We start from the raw sequence: 12,526 nt of genomic DNA, 5'->3' as shown, positions 1-12,526 counted from the left end.
TCAATTTATTCCATTCTATGTTTAGTTGTGATGCTTAATAAATGAGTTTAAATTCATCACTATTCATAATGCTTTCAGACGTGTCTTTAGTATGTAGCATAATGTCTGTCATATTAAAGTATATTTATTTCAGAGTTTCGAAATTTCAGTGTCGAAGAAAGAACGAGAAGTTTAGAACCTTATACCTTAGACCATTTTTCCATCATTCAACCATCTCACAAATCGAAGACATCCAAGACAAAGGGAGAGTTCGAAAAACTAGTTCGTCCTATTAATGTTTATAATTCATTTATTAATTCATTAATGGTACACTGATCGGGCTTATTGCGGCTTTCATTTTCTACCGCCCTGGTCAAAAGGTGTTTCAGTGTACAACATTTTGATCTACAACATACGAAAGATCAGACTTAGGAAATATATTCCTTAGGAAATATACATTCAAAATAAAACCATTAGGTTTTAACCAAAACATGTCCATCACACTATTGTTTCATGAGAAAAGTGTCAAATCGAAAAAATGAAACTGTTTCTGATCCTTTATGGAAAACTCTCTGTTGCATTGGCTCTCCTGTTTGCCCATTTTGTGGCTTAACAACACCATCAAATAATAAGACCGCCCGAATTATATTTACCAAATCGGCCCATTGACCTTCGGCAACAAAACACACATTAAGAACCCGACAATGGTTAACCGATGATTGAAAACACCGAAACTAATGCGATAAGAATCCGTGGATGTTACAAAGTTCCTTCTCACGCGGGCGCCCAACATACCGCAGCGGCGTCGAGGTCATGGGTTCCACACGCTGAAGGTTACCGCCATCGGACCGGAGGACCACAGGAGCAGCGCTATCAGCGCCACACAGGACCTAGTTCGGCGTCGGTGCAAAGGTGAGCTGATCACGGAACTTGCCGCCATGCGCTCCGGACCGTGATTAGCGGGCCTGCAAGGTGCATCGGTGCAGCATAATCTTGAGCATGGCCAGCTCCATTTTGTTCCCAGCGCCCGTAATAATCGATCATCCCGCTATCATCTCGGCACGGCTATAAAACATGCAAAACAGGCACTTGTTTGGCGAGAAGCTTATGAATTTTAATTACCATTCCCGATGTTGGTGGGCCCCTTTATCAGTTCCACGTCCACGTACGGTACAATGTATTATTTTTTTTGCGTGCGATACGGCCTATCGTATTTTGTTATATAATGACGAATCCATCGGACTGCGGATGGTTCGCTCAGGTAGAGGGTCCTTAAAGAGGCAACAGAATTCTACAACACCTTGGTCATGGTTTTGTGTGGCCTTTAGACTCCTTAATGGGCCTATGATAACCGAGCGCACGGCACCATTCATAATTTAAGCAACTATCAGCCGGGAAAATAAAACATTCTAGTGTTCACGCTAGACAACAGTTATCGGCGCAGACGGGCCGAGAGCAGATAATGAGCAGCGCAGAAAACAAACACCAACTCGGACAGTGGTTCATTTACAATTATTTTCAATCAGACTTACAAACGTGGTCAACGTTTCAAATGTTATTTAAGTGCCTCTTGAATTTCTAACATTGGTTAACGAGCATTACGTTTGCTTCGAATGCCGCTTGCTTTCTCAGATCTGTCGCATCTCAGGCGTTTCTAATCGGATAAAAAATGTGTGGCGGCTGACACTTAATCATGGTAATGCATCAATGTCCACTGGCGGCGCATCTGCGGCGCGTGCAGTGCAGATGCAATGAAAACACGGCCAGCGATTTGCATTTCAATCCCCCCAGAGGCACCCAGAGGCGCTCAAGAATTGCCTCTTAGATGGGATAGATTTGGCATGAAGTCGTTGTTGTATGGGGTTTCAATTTTTAGAATCTTAATCAAAGAAATGGAAACGAGTCTTAAAGTAGTGTCACTATCAATGGCCATCGTTATAGAATTTCATCAATTTATCATTTCTTCAACCGTTGCGAACTGCCGACTGCTCACCGTTTTCGTATCCAATCGATCCGACACATTGCGGCGGAAACGGACCCCATCAACCGGAAGTAAACATTAGCGATCGCCGATGCACGGTGCGTTTCCGGTGCCGAAATTGCACCGTAACCGTGAGTCCGGTTGATTAAGGCGACGGGCGATCAAGCAAAAAATAATGATAAATGACCAACGCCGACGCTAGCCAAATAAAAGAAAAGAAAACGCAATGAAAACGCATCGCGTCGCGGATCGCGGACCCCGAACCGGGCGGAAGCATTAGGGCATCGGGGCGTCGTTCTAATTTTAGTATTTAGGTCCCGAAACCCGGTGTGGTCGCACGTCGAAAAAAAAGTGCATCCGGCCGCATCCGGCAGCAGCGGCCAGCAGCAGCAGTAGGTCAGTGGGGATTGCTCGGGTCCCTTCGCCGTGTTTGCTTTCATTCTCAAATCAACATCCCACTATCGGGCCCATCGGGCCCGGGAAAATCGGGAATCGGACCCACGCACACCGGTTTGGGTGTGAAAAGTGCAGTTTTATCTGTGCATCTGCTCGGCCGTAGGTGGTGCCCGGCGCAGCAGCAGCAGCTGAAGGGCTGAGGAAGGTCATTTTAAAAATAATTCCCAGCAATGGGCGACCATTAGGCGTCGCGAGTGCGTAACGGAAACCATCGTCGGGGAAACGTGGCGCGGTTTTCATCGTTTCCGCGCGCAGAGGATCACTTTTCCAGCATGATGAGGTGATTGAGAGGGCCCATGAGGAATCTTTTACGCCTGTCAAACGATCGCGAATTTAGAACCCTGTTGAAGAGTTAGAATGCAATGGTGATGGGTCGTTTGGTTCTCGTCAATCCTTTTCCAACATAAGAACGAGTGTTGAAAAGGAGTATATTTTGAAAATATTCTTAAAAATTATGGAAAAGGGCAATCAATTGAATAACAAAAGCATTCGAACAGTTCCTGAAGAAAGAATTTAAAAATTCATTTAAGGACCTTAAATTACTTAGCTTTGCTTACTGTAGCGTTTGTGCCTTTGAGTTGGTTATGTTTTCAGCATAATTTAATTTTTACAATTCCTTTTACAACGCAAACAGTTTCATTTCGCGCCGTTTTGACGTTCGCACTGTGCTCCTTGGGGCCTCAACAGTATGTAGCTCAAGTTCAGTGCGCTTTCACCGCCACGGCGTGGCCCGTTTTCCACCGTTACCGCTTATTACAGCCGTTTCAGATGTGGCGTTATAGTTGGTTTCGCAATCGTCGGGCGATCAGGGTGTTGGCTTCTTGATGCAGAGAAATTTTCCTCAAATCAGCAGCAGCAGTCAGCATCCCGGCGACCAGAGCAGGGGCCAATTTACGCGCCATTGTCAACGCGGTAGGGCGTGAGTCCTCCGCCAGCATGGCGGGTGGCCAACTAGAAGCAATTCTTTCCCCTTCAACCCCCCACAAAAACATCGCCGTGGCGAGTTTCAAACAATCATTTTAATTTTCCTATTCTAATTTCGATCGAATTGGCCACCGGCCAACCTCAGGACCGGGGTCACACCGGGGCCCGGTTCTCGAGTGGCCGGACTTGGCCGGCGGTTCAAACGGGCTTCAGCATGGCATGGTGTCGCATCATTTGTCCGGCAGCCGTTACCAGCCACTAAACGGGCACGGCCCTCGTGAAGTGACTGGGCGCGGGCGCGCTAGTTCCTTGTCGGTTACCCTCGGATTTATTTGCGGGGCATGTTTTCGTGAGGGGCCGCCGATAACGTGGACTTGAAAAATGATAGCGCGACTCTGCCAGTTCCCATTTGATAAATAGTGTAAGTGCAGGCAGTGAACTTGAATTGTGGATGGGACCCAAAAACCAGGAAAAAAACAAAACACTAATTATAGCGACGGAGCGGATCCGATGTTGGGTGCAACCGAGACTTACTGCGTAACAGATCACCGGTCACCATCGCCGGAGAGCTGCAAAGTGAAACGATCCAACACCAGACTCGGAAAGGGTTTTTGAACATTTTGTGTAAATCGATTTTATTACATTTATTTCAGCCCAGGGGTTTATGTAGGATTTCCATCAAAAGACTGCTAAACTTCTAGTTTGCCATCAACAAGCTGAGAAACGATGTGTGTTCCGTGGGGGTGTGTTGGTGTCTATGAGTGGTTACAAATATAGATATACACAATTTCGCTACTACCTTCCGCGGAGAGTGACCTATCGTTGGGTTAAATTGGGATTTTTGCGAGAGTTACCTAAAGAGTTACATCTTCTCCATTTTATCTCCGCCAACTCCAGCGCTCGCCCTACCTAACGAATCGATTTGACGATTCTGAAGCGTTACAGTTTTCCAACTTTTTGGGGACATTTACATAAATTCTCACCACCCCCATTTCGATTCACCGAAACCGATTCCGTGCCGTGTTCCTGGGGGCAACACCGGAGAACTGGGGAAATGAGATTGTCTAAGCGGGTCTTATACCTTTTTGGGTGGTGCGCAGAAGAGTTTTCCCTAGGCGAAGGTGAAGCTTACGAGCTAGAATGGTAACTTTGTCAACGGCGTTGCGTAGGACTTGGAACCCGATCACCCGGTGGAGCCGCCGCTGCGCGCTCGAAACCGGGAAACCTCGTTCGGCCGGGTCGATTTTCATAACTTATCTTCGGTGCCGGACCCGGGCGCGCTGGCGATCCAGGCCAGGCCACGCAGTTTGGCAAGTGGAGCGCAGTCGTTTCCGCTTTCGCTTTCGCTGAGCGCGCCCCGAGCCCCGGGCCAACGCCTGTCGCAAGTGCGCCCTCCTTTCGACGCCCTCTTCTCTTGGCTGCGCATTAATAATTCACCTCGAATTCTAATCGCACACGCCGCGCAGACTGTGTGTGTTTGGGTGACCTGCGCATGGATCGGTCGGCCCGGGTGACACTGCGGACTGGAACGTTCAGCACGATTGGTCCCGTTTTTGGTTCCGTTCAGAAATTCACCGTTCAGAGCATTTCTTCATACATTTGGAATTGGTACAAGCTAACTTTGTGCGTGAAGATGATTAGAAAACGGAAACGCTACACAACGGTGTCTTTTCTAGCGAGCGAGAATGATTTGTTAAGTGAAAGAGAGCAATTGTAGGTGAAAAGTAAGCAGCAAATGAATGGAAAGGCAAGATTGATGAACCAAAATGAACGTAAAATGTAAATGAAAAAGGAAATGAGAAAGAAAAAGGAATGAAAAGAAAGAAAAGTAAAAGACTATTAAAAATAAGAAAAAGAGAGCGCCAAGAAACGAAAGAAGGAAAACAAGACACATAGGAAAGTCTAAGAAAAAGGAAACAAGGATGAAAAATGTGCACAGATATTTAAGAAGTATAGAATATCTAAAGAATGTATACAGATGTATAAAGAATAGAAAAGAAATTTAAAAGGAGGCTCGAAAAGAAGATGTGAAATATGAAATGAGTTTTGTAGAAGAATGATGGAGCATGATTCTGCGTTAAATGGTAAAGAACAGAAAGCAAAAATTGAATAAAATTGAAACAAGAATTAGAAAAGACTCGAAGGAAGGAAGTTAAGAAAAATGAAATGAGTAAAATTTCGTAGAAAAATGATGAACCATGATTGTGCGTTAAATTGCAAAAAACAGACGGCAATAAAAAGGTGAAAAGAAATTGAGTAGAAATTGAAACCGTATGCACAGTCAAGAGAATGGTAAATGGAGCAGAAAAATCAAAGTAACTAAAGAAACCGAGTTCTCAGAGGGCAGAAGAAAAGGTTGAAGGTACCGGCACCTGGGTTAGTGATAGAGGAAAGAAGAGAGGTCAGGTGTGTTGTTCAGTGTTTTATACAAAAATATATATATATTTTCTCTCTCACTCACACTAGCTATAGGTCTAGATCTCCTGCACACTCCTCCTCGACACCTAACCTGCACGCGGGAGCAGACAGCCTTGCCATTCGAATGGGTAGATTTGCGAAAATCAAAACCAAAAACAAATCATGTGTAGCGAATGAAGAATGGCGATTAATTCGTTGCGGTCAATTAAGAGGAGAAAACAGTCAAGTCTTATCAGCAGCTGTCCCGTGTCCGTGGTTTTGTTTCGATTCGATTCGATGTGGAAGAAGGGGGTCTTAAGTGGGAGCTACAAAACCGTCCATTGCTTCGTACGCTACACGCCCACCGCCTTCACTCAGTTGCACAGTTCTCGGGACGTCGGGAGAGAGGTGAGGCCCCACCCAGCCCGGGGAGCGCCCCGCGACCACAATAATATTATTAATAATTACTACAATAACGTAAACAGTAGAGACGCAGTACCTTAGACGCTATGTACAGGTATTTAAGTTGCTTAAATTGTTTCACGCTCCGTGTGTCACAGATGATTACAGTAGTAGTTGCCTGTTCCCCGATTCCGATTGATTCCGCCCCCCGCTTCCCCCCTTCCGGTTCGCCGTATTGTTTTCCGCGTCCGCTCCGCTTCTTCAACTTCTACCAGCCTTCTGCGCGTATCCTTAGCTAACAACGATCACCCGCGTCCTTCGTCCTGTGTGCGTGCGTGCGTTCACTTCACGGAGTCACTGCCCGCCGCAACACCTATACACTCGCGCGAGAGTCCGTCTCTGTCTTTGGTTCCATTCGAAGCGCAAACCGTGCGCGAAACACGTGCCGGAAGCGGACGACGCGTTCGCCTGCTGCAACACTCTGATTCTATAGCGCGTACCAGGGATTGGGTGGTCCCGGGATCCCCGGGACCTTGGCTCACATGTGGTCGCTCATGTTGGACAGGTTCAGGGCGCTGCGGCAGATCTGGTTGATCTCCGGGTTGCTGTGGTTCATCAGGTGCATGTAGAGCTGCTTGTACAGCGTGATCTCGTTGTTCTTCTCCTCGATCTTCCGGATCAGCACGTCCTTCTCCTTCAGCAGCGCCTTCACCTTCTCCTCGACCTCGCGCGACCGCACCTTCGCCTTTTCGCGCGACTTCCGCACCGCGATGTTGTTCCGCTCGCGCCGCCGCCGGTACTCGTCCGTGCCCTTGTCCACCACCTTCTGCTGCGTCTTGCGCCCGACGTGCGGCATCAGCTTGCTGTGTTTGGTGAGGTTCGCCAGGTGCTGGGAGGCCGCCCCGCTCAGATGCGGGAGCGCCTGGTGGTGCAGGACCGTGGCGGGCGTCAGGCTGTTCGAGAAGCTGTTCCCGTTCCCATTGGTGACGTAGCTGGGTGTCGTCCCGCCACCCGCCCCACCCAGCGGTCCACCACCGTTCACCACCACTCCGCCAGGACCTGCACCGTTCGCGGTGCCGGAACCCGCTCCGCCCGGCAGCTGGTAACCGTTGACGGTGCCCATAAACTGGGCCCCGGCGGAAGCTGCACCGGCGGCCCCGTTGGCCAGCAGCTGCCGGCGGTACTCGTTGGGGTCGAGCGGTTCCTCCTTGATGTTGGCCGAGTCGGCCGACGACCCGACCGAACTGTTCTCGTCGCTCGAAGTGCTCCCGTAGGCGGCACCGGTGTGGACGGGCTGCGGCATGTACGCCAGAGATCGCTGGTAGCTGTTGGAACCGTTGGTGTGCTGCGACAGGCGGGCCTGCTGCAGCTGGAGCGCCTTGGCGGCCGCCGTCTGGACGAGCGGGTTCGACATCGTCCCGTTCGTGCTGCCGACCGTCACCATCTCGGTGAAGATGCCGAGCGCTTCCGGGTCGCGGAACTGGTCGTCGATCAGGTGCTGCAGATCGAGCGAGATCTCCTGTGACGTCAGCTCATCCAGTTCGCTCTGCGAGTACTGGATCTGCTGGAGCATCTGCTTCGACAGCAGATTCCCGCCCGACAGCAACCCATTCGTTCCGTTGGTCTGGTGCGGTCCCAGCCCAAGTTGCTGCTGTTGCTGTTGCTGCTGCTGCTGCTGCTGCTGAGTCTGTTGTAGCTGCTGTTGGACCTGCTGCTGAACCTGCTGCTGCACGACTTGCTGGGGCTGTTGCTGGACCTGCTGTTGCTGTTGGGCTGGCCCATGCTGCTGCTGCTGCTTCAGTGCCAGCGTGTTCTGATTAATCGCCGTCGGCGAGTTGTTGTTGTTGTTGTTGTTCGCCCCGTTGGCGCTGGTCGGTGACGCCCCGTTGGCCGTACCGTTCGTACCGTTCGCACTGTTGTTGGCGGCCATCGTTAGCTTCTTGATATCACTGCGCACTGGGATTTGATTCGTATCGTACATTTGCGGCGATTCCATATTTTTGGGCGGGTCTCACACTGGCCACGGAAAGAGCCCACGGACACGCACTGACACGCACACAGCCACAATAGCTAGCGGATCCCGAGACCCCCGCCGGAAGGATTGCACTTTCTCTGGCGTACTGATATTGCACAACAAACGGCACAGTCCTAGGTTAGACACTCTCACTGCTCGCAATTGTTCACTGTGACACGGGACACGATCTTGCACTCCCCGCTGCTGGTCGCCATTCGTTGTAGATCCAGAAGAGGAACCGATCCATGGTTTATCCGATCACGAGCTTCACGGAACACGGAAGTCCTTGGCCGCTTTGTCGATCGACGATGTCACAGCAGCATTGTTTACACGTTACACATCCTCGGAGATTACTCGGCGAAAATCACTGAAGGACCCCCGGGAATCGCGGACGTGAGTCTGTCGTCGGCTTGCTTGGTTCGCCTTTTTCTTCCCCCCACCTCACTCTCTCTCTCTTTCTCTCGCTTTCCGTTTCAGCTCGATTCGAACGCGAAAGATGTGCGCCGACGGTGGACTTTCTTAAGACTGAAGTCTTAAGACTATGATGCAACGCGTTATATATTAACAAACCGCTTCTTTCGCTCGCTCTCTTTCTCTCTGTCTGTCTCTCTCTCTCTCTCTCACACTTCACACTTTCCCACGGGCCCACGCGAGAGCGCAGCTCCAGGGCACGATCACTGGCACGCTGCTCACGGCACGGGGTGAGCCACGATCGGCGATGCGCTTTTCACTGTTGCTCACCACTACTCACCACCACGGGTCACTCTCTCTCTCTCTCTCACGGGGATCGCTCACTGCACGGGGATTCGAACTGGGGAGATGCGAGCGTGAGTTTAGGACGGGCGTGCGCGCGCGCGTGCGATCTGTTGCGCTGCCTGAACGAGAGTGAGCCAACCGCGGTTTAGCAACACGACTATCAACTCCATCGGGGGCCGCCGAACGCCCGTACTGGCCCTCTCTCTCTCTCTCGCACGCTCGCGGCCGCTCTGTCTCGTTCGCCCCACCGCCCGCCGAGCTTATCTCGCTTCGCGTGTGGTGGGAAATGGCGCGAAGCCGCGCTACTCACCGTTCCGTTACCCGATAACGGGGTTTGTCTGCACGCCCCACACATACACAGGCGACCCCACTCACACCTCGTTTCGTTCTCGCTGCCTCGCTTTGGGCAGTCATCGGCGCGTCGGTCACCTGTACGTCATCGTCATTCGCCCTCTCCTTTTTGTGCGATGCACGCGTTCTCTTTCGCACTGCCGGGGGGGGCCGGGGCCAACCCTTTTCGGACACCTGGAGCCTGTGATATAATCGCCGGGCCGGGCCGAGGATCGGATCGGCTTTTAGTGCGCCTTTTCACTGCGGATACGGCACTTTCGCGGCCGGTGGTCGAGTCGGTCGAGATTCTGATCGAAGCCGCGCTGTCAATACGGAATTGAGTCTTTGTAGTGTTTGGTTTTGGTGGCAAAAATATAACCAAAAAGGGATATAAAGATTATGATGTGCTAGCAATAGAGGGAGACGCTCTGTGGCCACGCTCTGTTCCGTGCTCCTTAGAATGATGCGATGGAGGCGCCCAGTTCCCACCAGTGTTCTGGTGCTTACATGCTTATGTAAATACTTGACCCCTGTGGCCTCATTTTCGCGGTACTTTTTCCAGCGCTAACATCCTGCCGGCCAGAGTTCGCTCGTCGTGTTTACCCACTTGGTCAACTTTCTCACCCTTTCGGCCATTCCCAGAAACGCTGACCAGCGGTCGATTAAGGCAAACACTTCGATTCGCATGACGGTGATAAAGTGCACGCGGGAAACATTAAAATCATCCTCCTTTCGCTCCGTCGTTGGTCACCTTAATTTAAACAGTGATTGCTTATCACGATCACACCTATCACACCTTTGGGTGGCCCATTTTTTTTTTCATTGATCAAATTGGCGGTCCACAAAATGGAACCGATTGTTGTTGGGGCCCGTCGCGGAGTGTTTGGTTTGGGTGACACACTCGCACACACGCGCGCACGGACATACCTGTCCTGCGCGGCAAAACAGGTCGCGCCTCGGAGCTTGACACTTGGCAGGATCTCGGACCTGATAACCGGACCTCACCGGGCACCGGGCTGCGTCCGGCAGAGGTTCGCGCCTCGCTGGGCTGGGCAAATATTTGTGCCCGATGGCCAGTCGGTAGGTCAGTTTGAGCTTGCGGCAAACTAAGGGTGACCTCAGGTTTTATCGCTCGAATCAATTACGCGCGCGACGACGATGATACGCCGAAAAAAAAAGCATAAATCGCCAGCCAGCGGCCACCAGCTTGATCGATTGCCTTCGAACCGCCGGGATGGGGTTGAGGGGGCCGTGAGTGGGGTTGTTGTTAAACCCGCTGGACCGATTAGATACAGCGGGACCGTGTCCCGTCATCGATACGTCATGACCGAAAAACAAGTGACTCAGACCGAGCCGTGCTAAAACAATACGTAATCAGCGGCTTATCACGGCATGACTTACACCTCGTGGCATGTCGAGCCACGAGACCTTATCACCGGAACCATAAACGTCATCGACGGGCGATTAGATTCGGACGTCGCGGCTCGCCTCACCGGGCTAATTTATCAAACCCTTTAAGCGCTCCCAAATTCCGGTACTACGGCTAGGAAGCGGACCCACCGGAAGGAAATGAACACGTTCCGGGAAACCGGGACGGGCGTATCTGGCCGTGACGTGGGGGGATTCACGCCGGATTCCAGGTACTAAGATCGAGTCACCGTTGTTGTACCGGCTCATTCCGGTGTTCCAGTTCTTATGCTGCCCTTATCTTACCGTTGAAACAATCCACCCGAAGATAAACGTCGTCTAGTGTCGCTCTGGAGCTGCAACTGCATTGCGTGAGGCACGCGTTTTGTCTGTAGTTTCGCTTTCGTATCAACAAATCTAATCGCCTCTAACGAAGCCCGTTATACAATGTGATGTGATGTAATAATTTATTATTTAGGGAACGGGGAGTAACTTATCTGAGCTCGTTGGCGTAATATGCCGGAACGTAGACCAAAACAAGCGTGGAGCTATGTTCCGCTGGGTAGTTTAGTTCTCCATCGTCCTACTTATCGCAATCAGGGTCAAGTGCCAACGAATTACAATGACAAAAAATTGAAAATGTAAAGATTTTATGTTTAGATAAGATTTTTGCCGTGTGGCTTTCCTTTCACGGTATTGTCAGGAACTAAAATTTGTCTTTGAAGTGATTACAATCAATTGTTGGTTGTGATTACACTAAAGTTGGAAACACGAGTGATTACTTTTTAACCACTCATAAGAAAGTGGTTAATATAATACGATCATATAAGTACATTCCCTTCACCCGAAAAAGACTTCAACAGAACACATATTCGTCCAAAAATCACGCTCTAAAATAAAATAAAGATTATTCTTTTTGGTGATGCCACTTCGAAAGATAATTTTTCTCAGCATTCGCAGTATTTATTTGAATTGAAAATCTTTTACCTTACACAATATCAAAGTTTTACTATTCATTAATTAGATTGAAAATAGAACCGATTTGTCGGAGATAAAAAAAACAAGCCATAATTTGTCGGGAATAAATTGAGGCCAATGTCAAGTCAAGTCTACGATGTTTGAATTTGAATGATGGCGGTTTGATGCATGAATTTTATGCAATTATTTCCCATTTAGTAGGTCTAAAACATTCTGTGAAATATGATTTCCGATTGCCTCCACTAGGTGTATGATCCGTTGCAAACCTGTTAAGTCCTGTCCAGACATGTCCAAGACGTCAGCGTGGAGTGAAGTGCTCTTCTGACACGATAACACCCTTCCCGGTCCTAACCACTCAATCGCTGCGCTACGCGAGGCCAACAAAACAAAACATCCCCATGACACTTCAAGACGCTGCTGGCACGGCCCTCAGGCCCGGGATCGCCGTCGCCATCGTCAGCGTGGCGGTGTATTTCGCGCAAAAACAGGTTTGCGCAAAAACACCACCACCGGCTCTGGAGGCCGACTCATAACGGGGCCGAAGAAATGGCCTCTTTCCTTTTCAAGGTTATCTCGCTGATCGCGGCTGATCGCGATGATGTGGCGCCCCCCTCGGGCTCTTCGTTAATAGTTTCTCTTTCATCCGCGGTCCCCATTATTGGGGCTTTCTTCTTTCACTGCCGCGCACAGTGAGCAGTGAGTTGGCTCCACGGAGGCACACCGTGGTGAGTGCGGCTCACTACTCATCTCCAGTACGCGCTCGCTTCGCTTCGTGGCGCGGTGCGTCGTGTCGCGTGAAGCGTGACGCGATCGTGAACGGTCGTGGTGTGGCGTGGTAGAGGGGTGCAAAGCCCCCCTCCGCAGCTCAACCCGTCAGCATATTTTCACGCCGGATCTGGGTC

At 50.3% G+C, this 12,526-nt stretch overlaps 1 protein-coding gene across 1 annotated transcript; it reads right to left on the bottom strand.

Moving 5' to 3' along the window:
- Positions 1-5,633: 5,633 nt before the first annotated feature.
- LOC131214917 (CCAAT/enhancer-binding protein) lies at positions 5,634-8,581 on the bottom strand. The gene has a single exon (XM_058209260.1). It carries the CDS (start codon positions 8,133-8,135, stop codon positions 6,678-6,680), a length of 1,458 nt encoding a protein of 485 aa, XP_058065243.1. The 5' UTR covers positions 8,136-8,581; the 3' UTR covers positions 5,634-6,677.
- Between the last annotated feature and the right edge of the window lie 3,945 nt (positions 8,582-12,526).

The sequence above is a fragment of the Anopheles bellator genome, chromosome 1, assembly GCF_943735745.2.
Source record: "Anopheles bellator chromosome 1, idAnoBellAS_SP24_06.2, whole genome shotgun sequence".
NCBI classification, from domain to species: Eukaryota; Metazoa; Arthropoda; class Insecta; order Diptera; family Culicidae; genus Anopheles; species Anopheles bellator.
Note: the sequence above shows the minus strand (reverse complement) of the source record. Positions and strands in the feature narration are given on the sequence as shown.

Excerpts from the sequence above, each read along its gene's own strand:
- LOC131214917 (XM_058209260.1), bottom strand. The coding sequence starts at position 8,135 with ATGGAATCGCCGCAAATGTACGATACGAATCAAATCCCAGTGCGCAGT.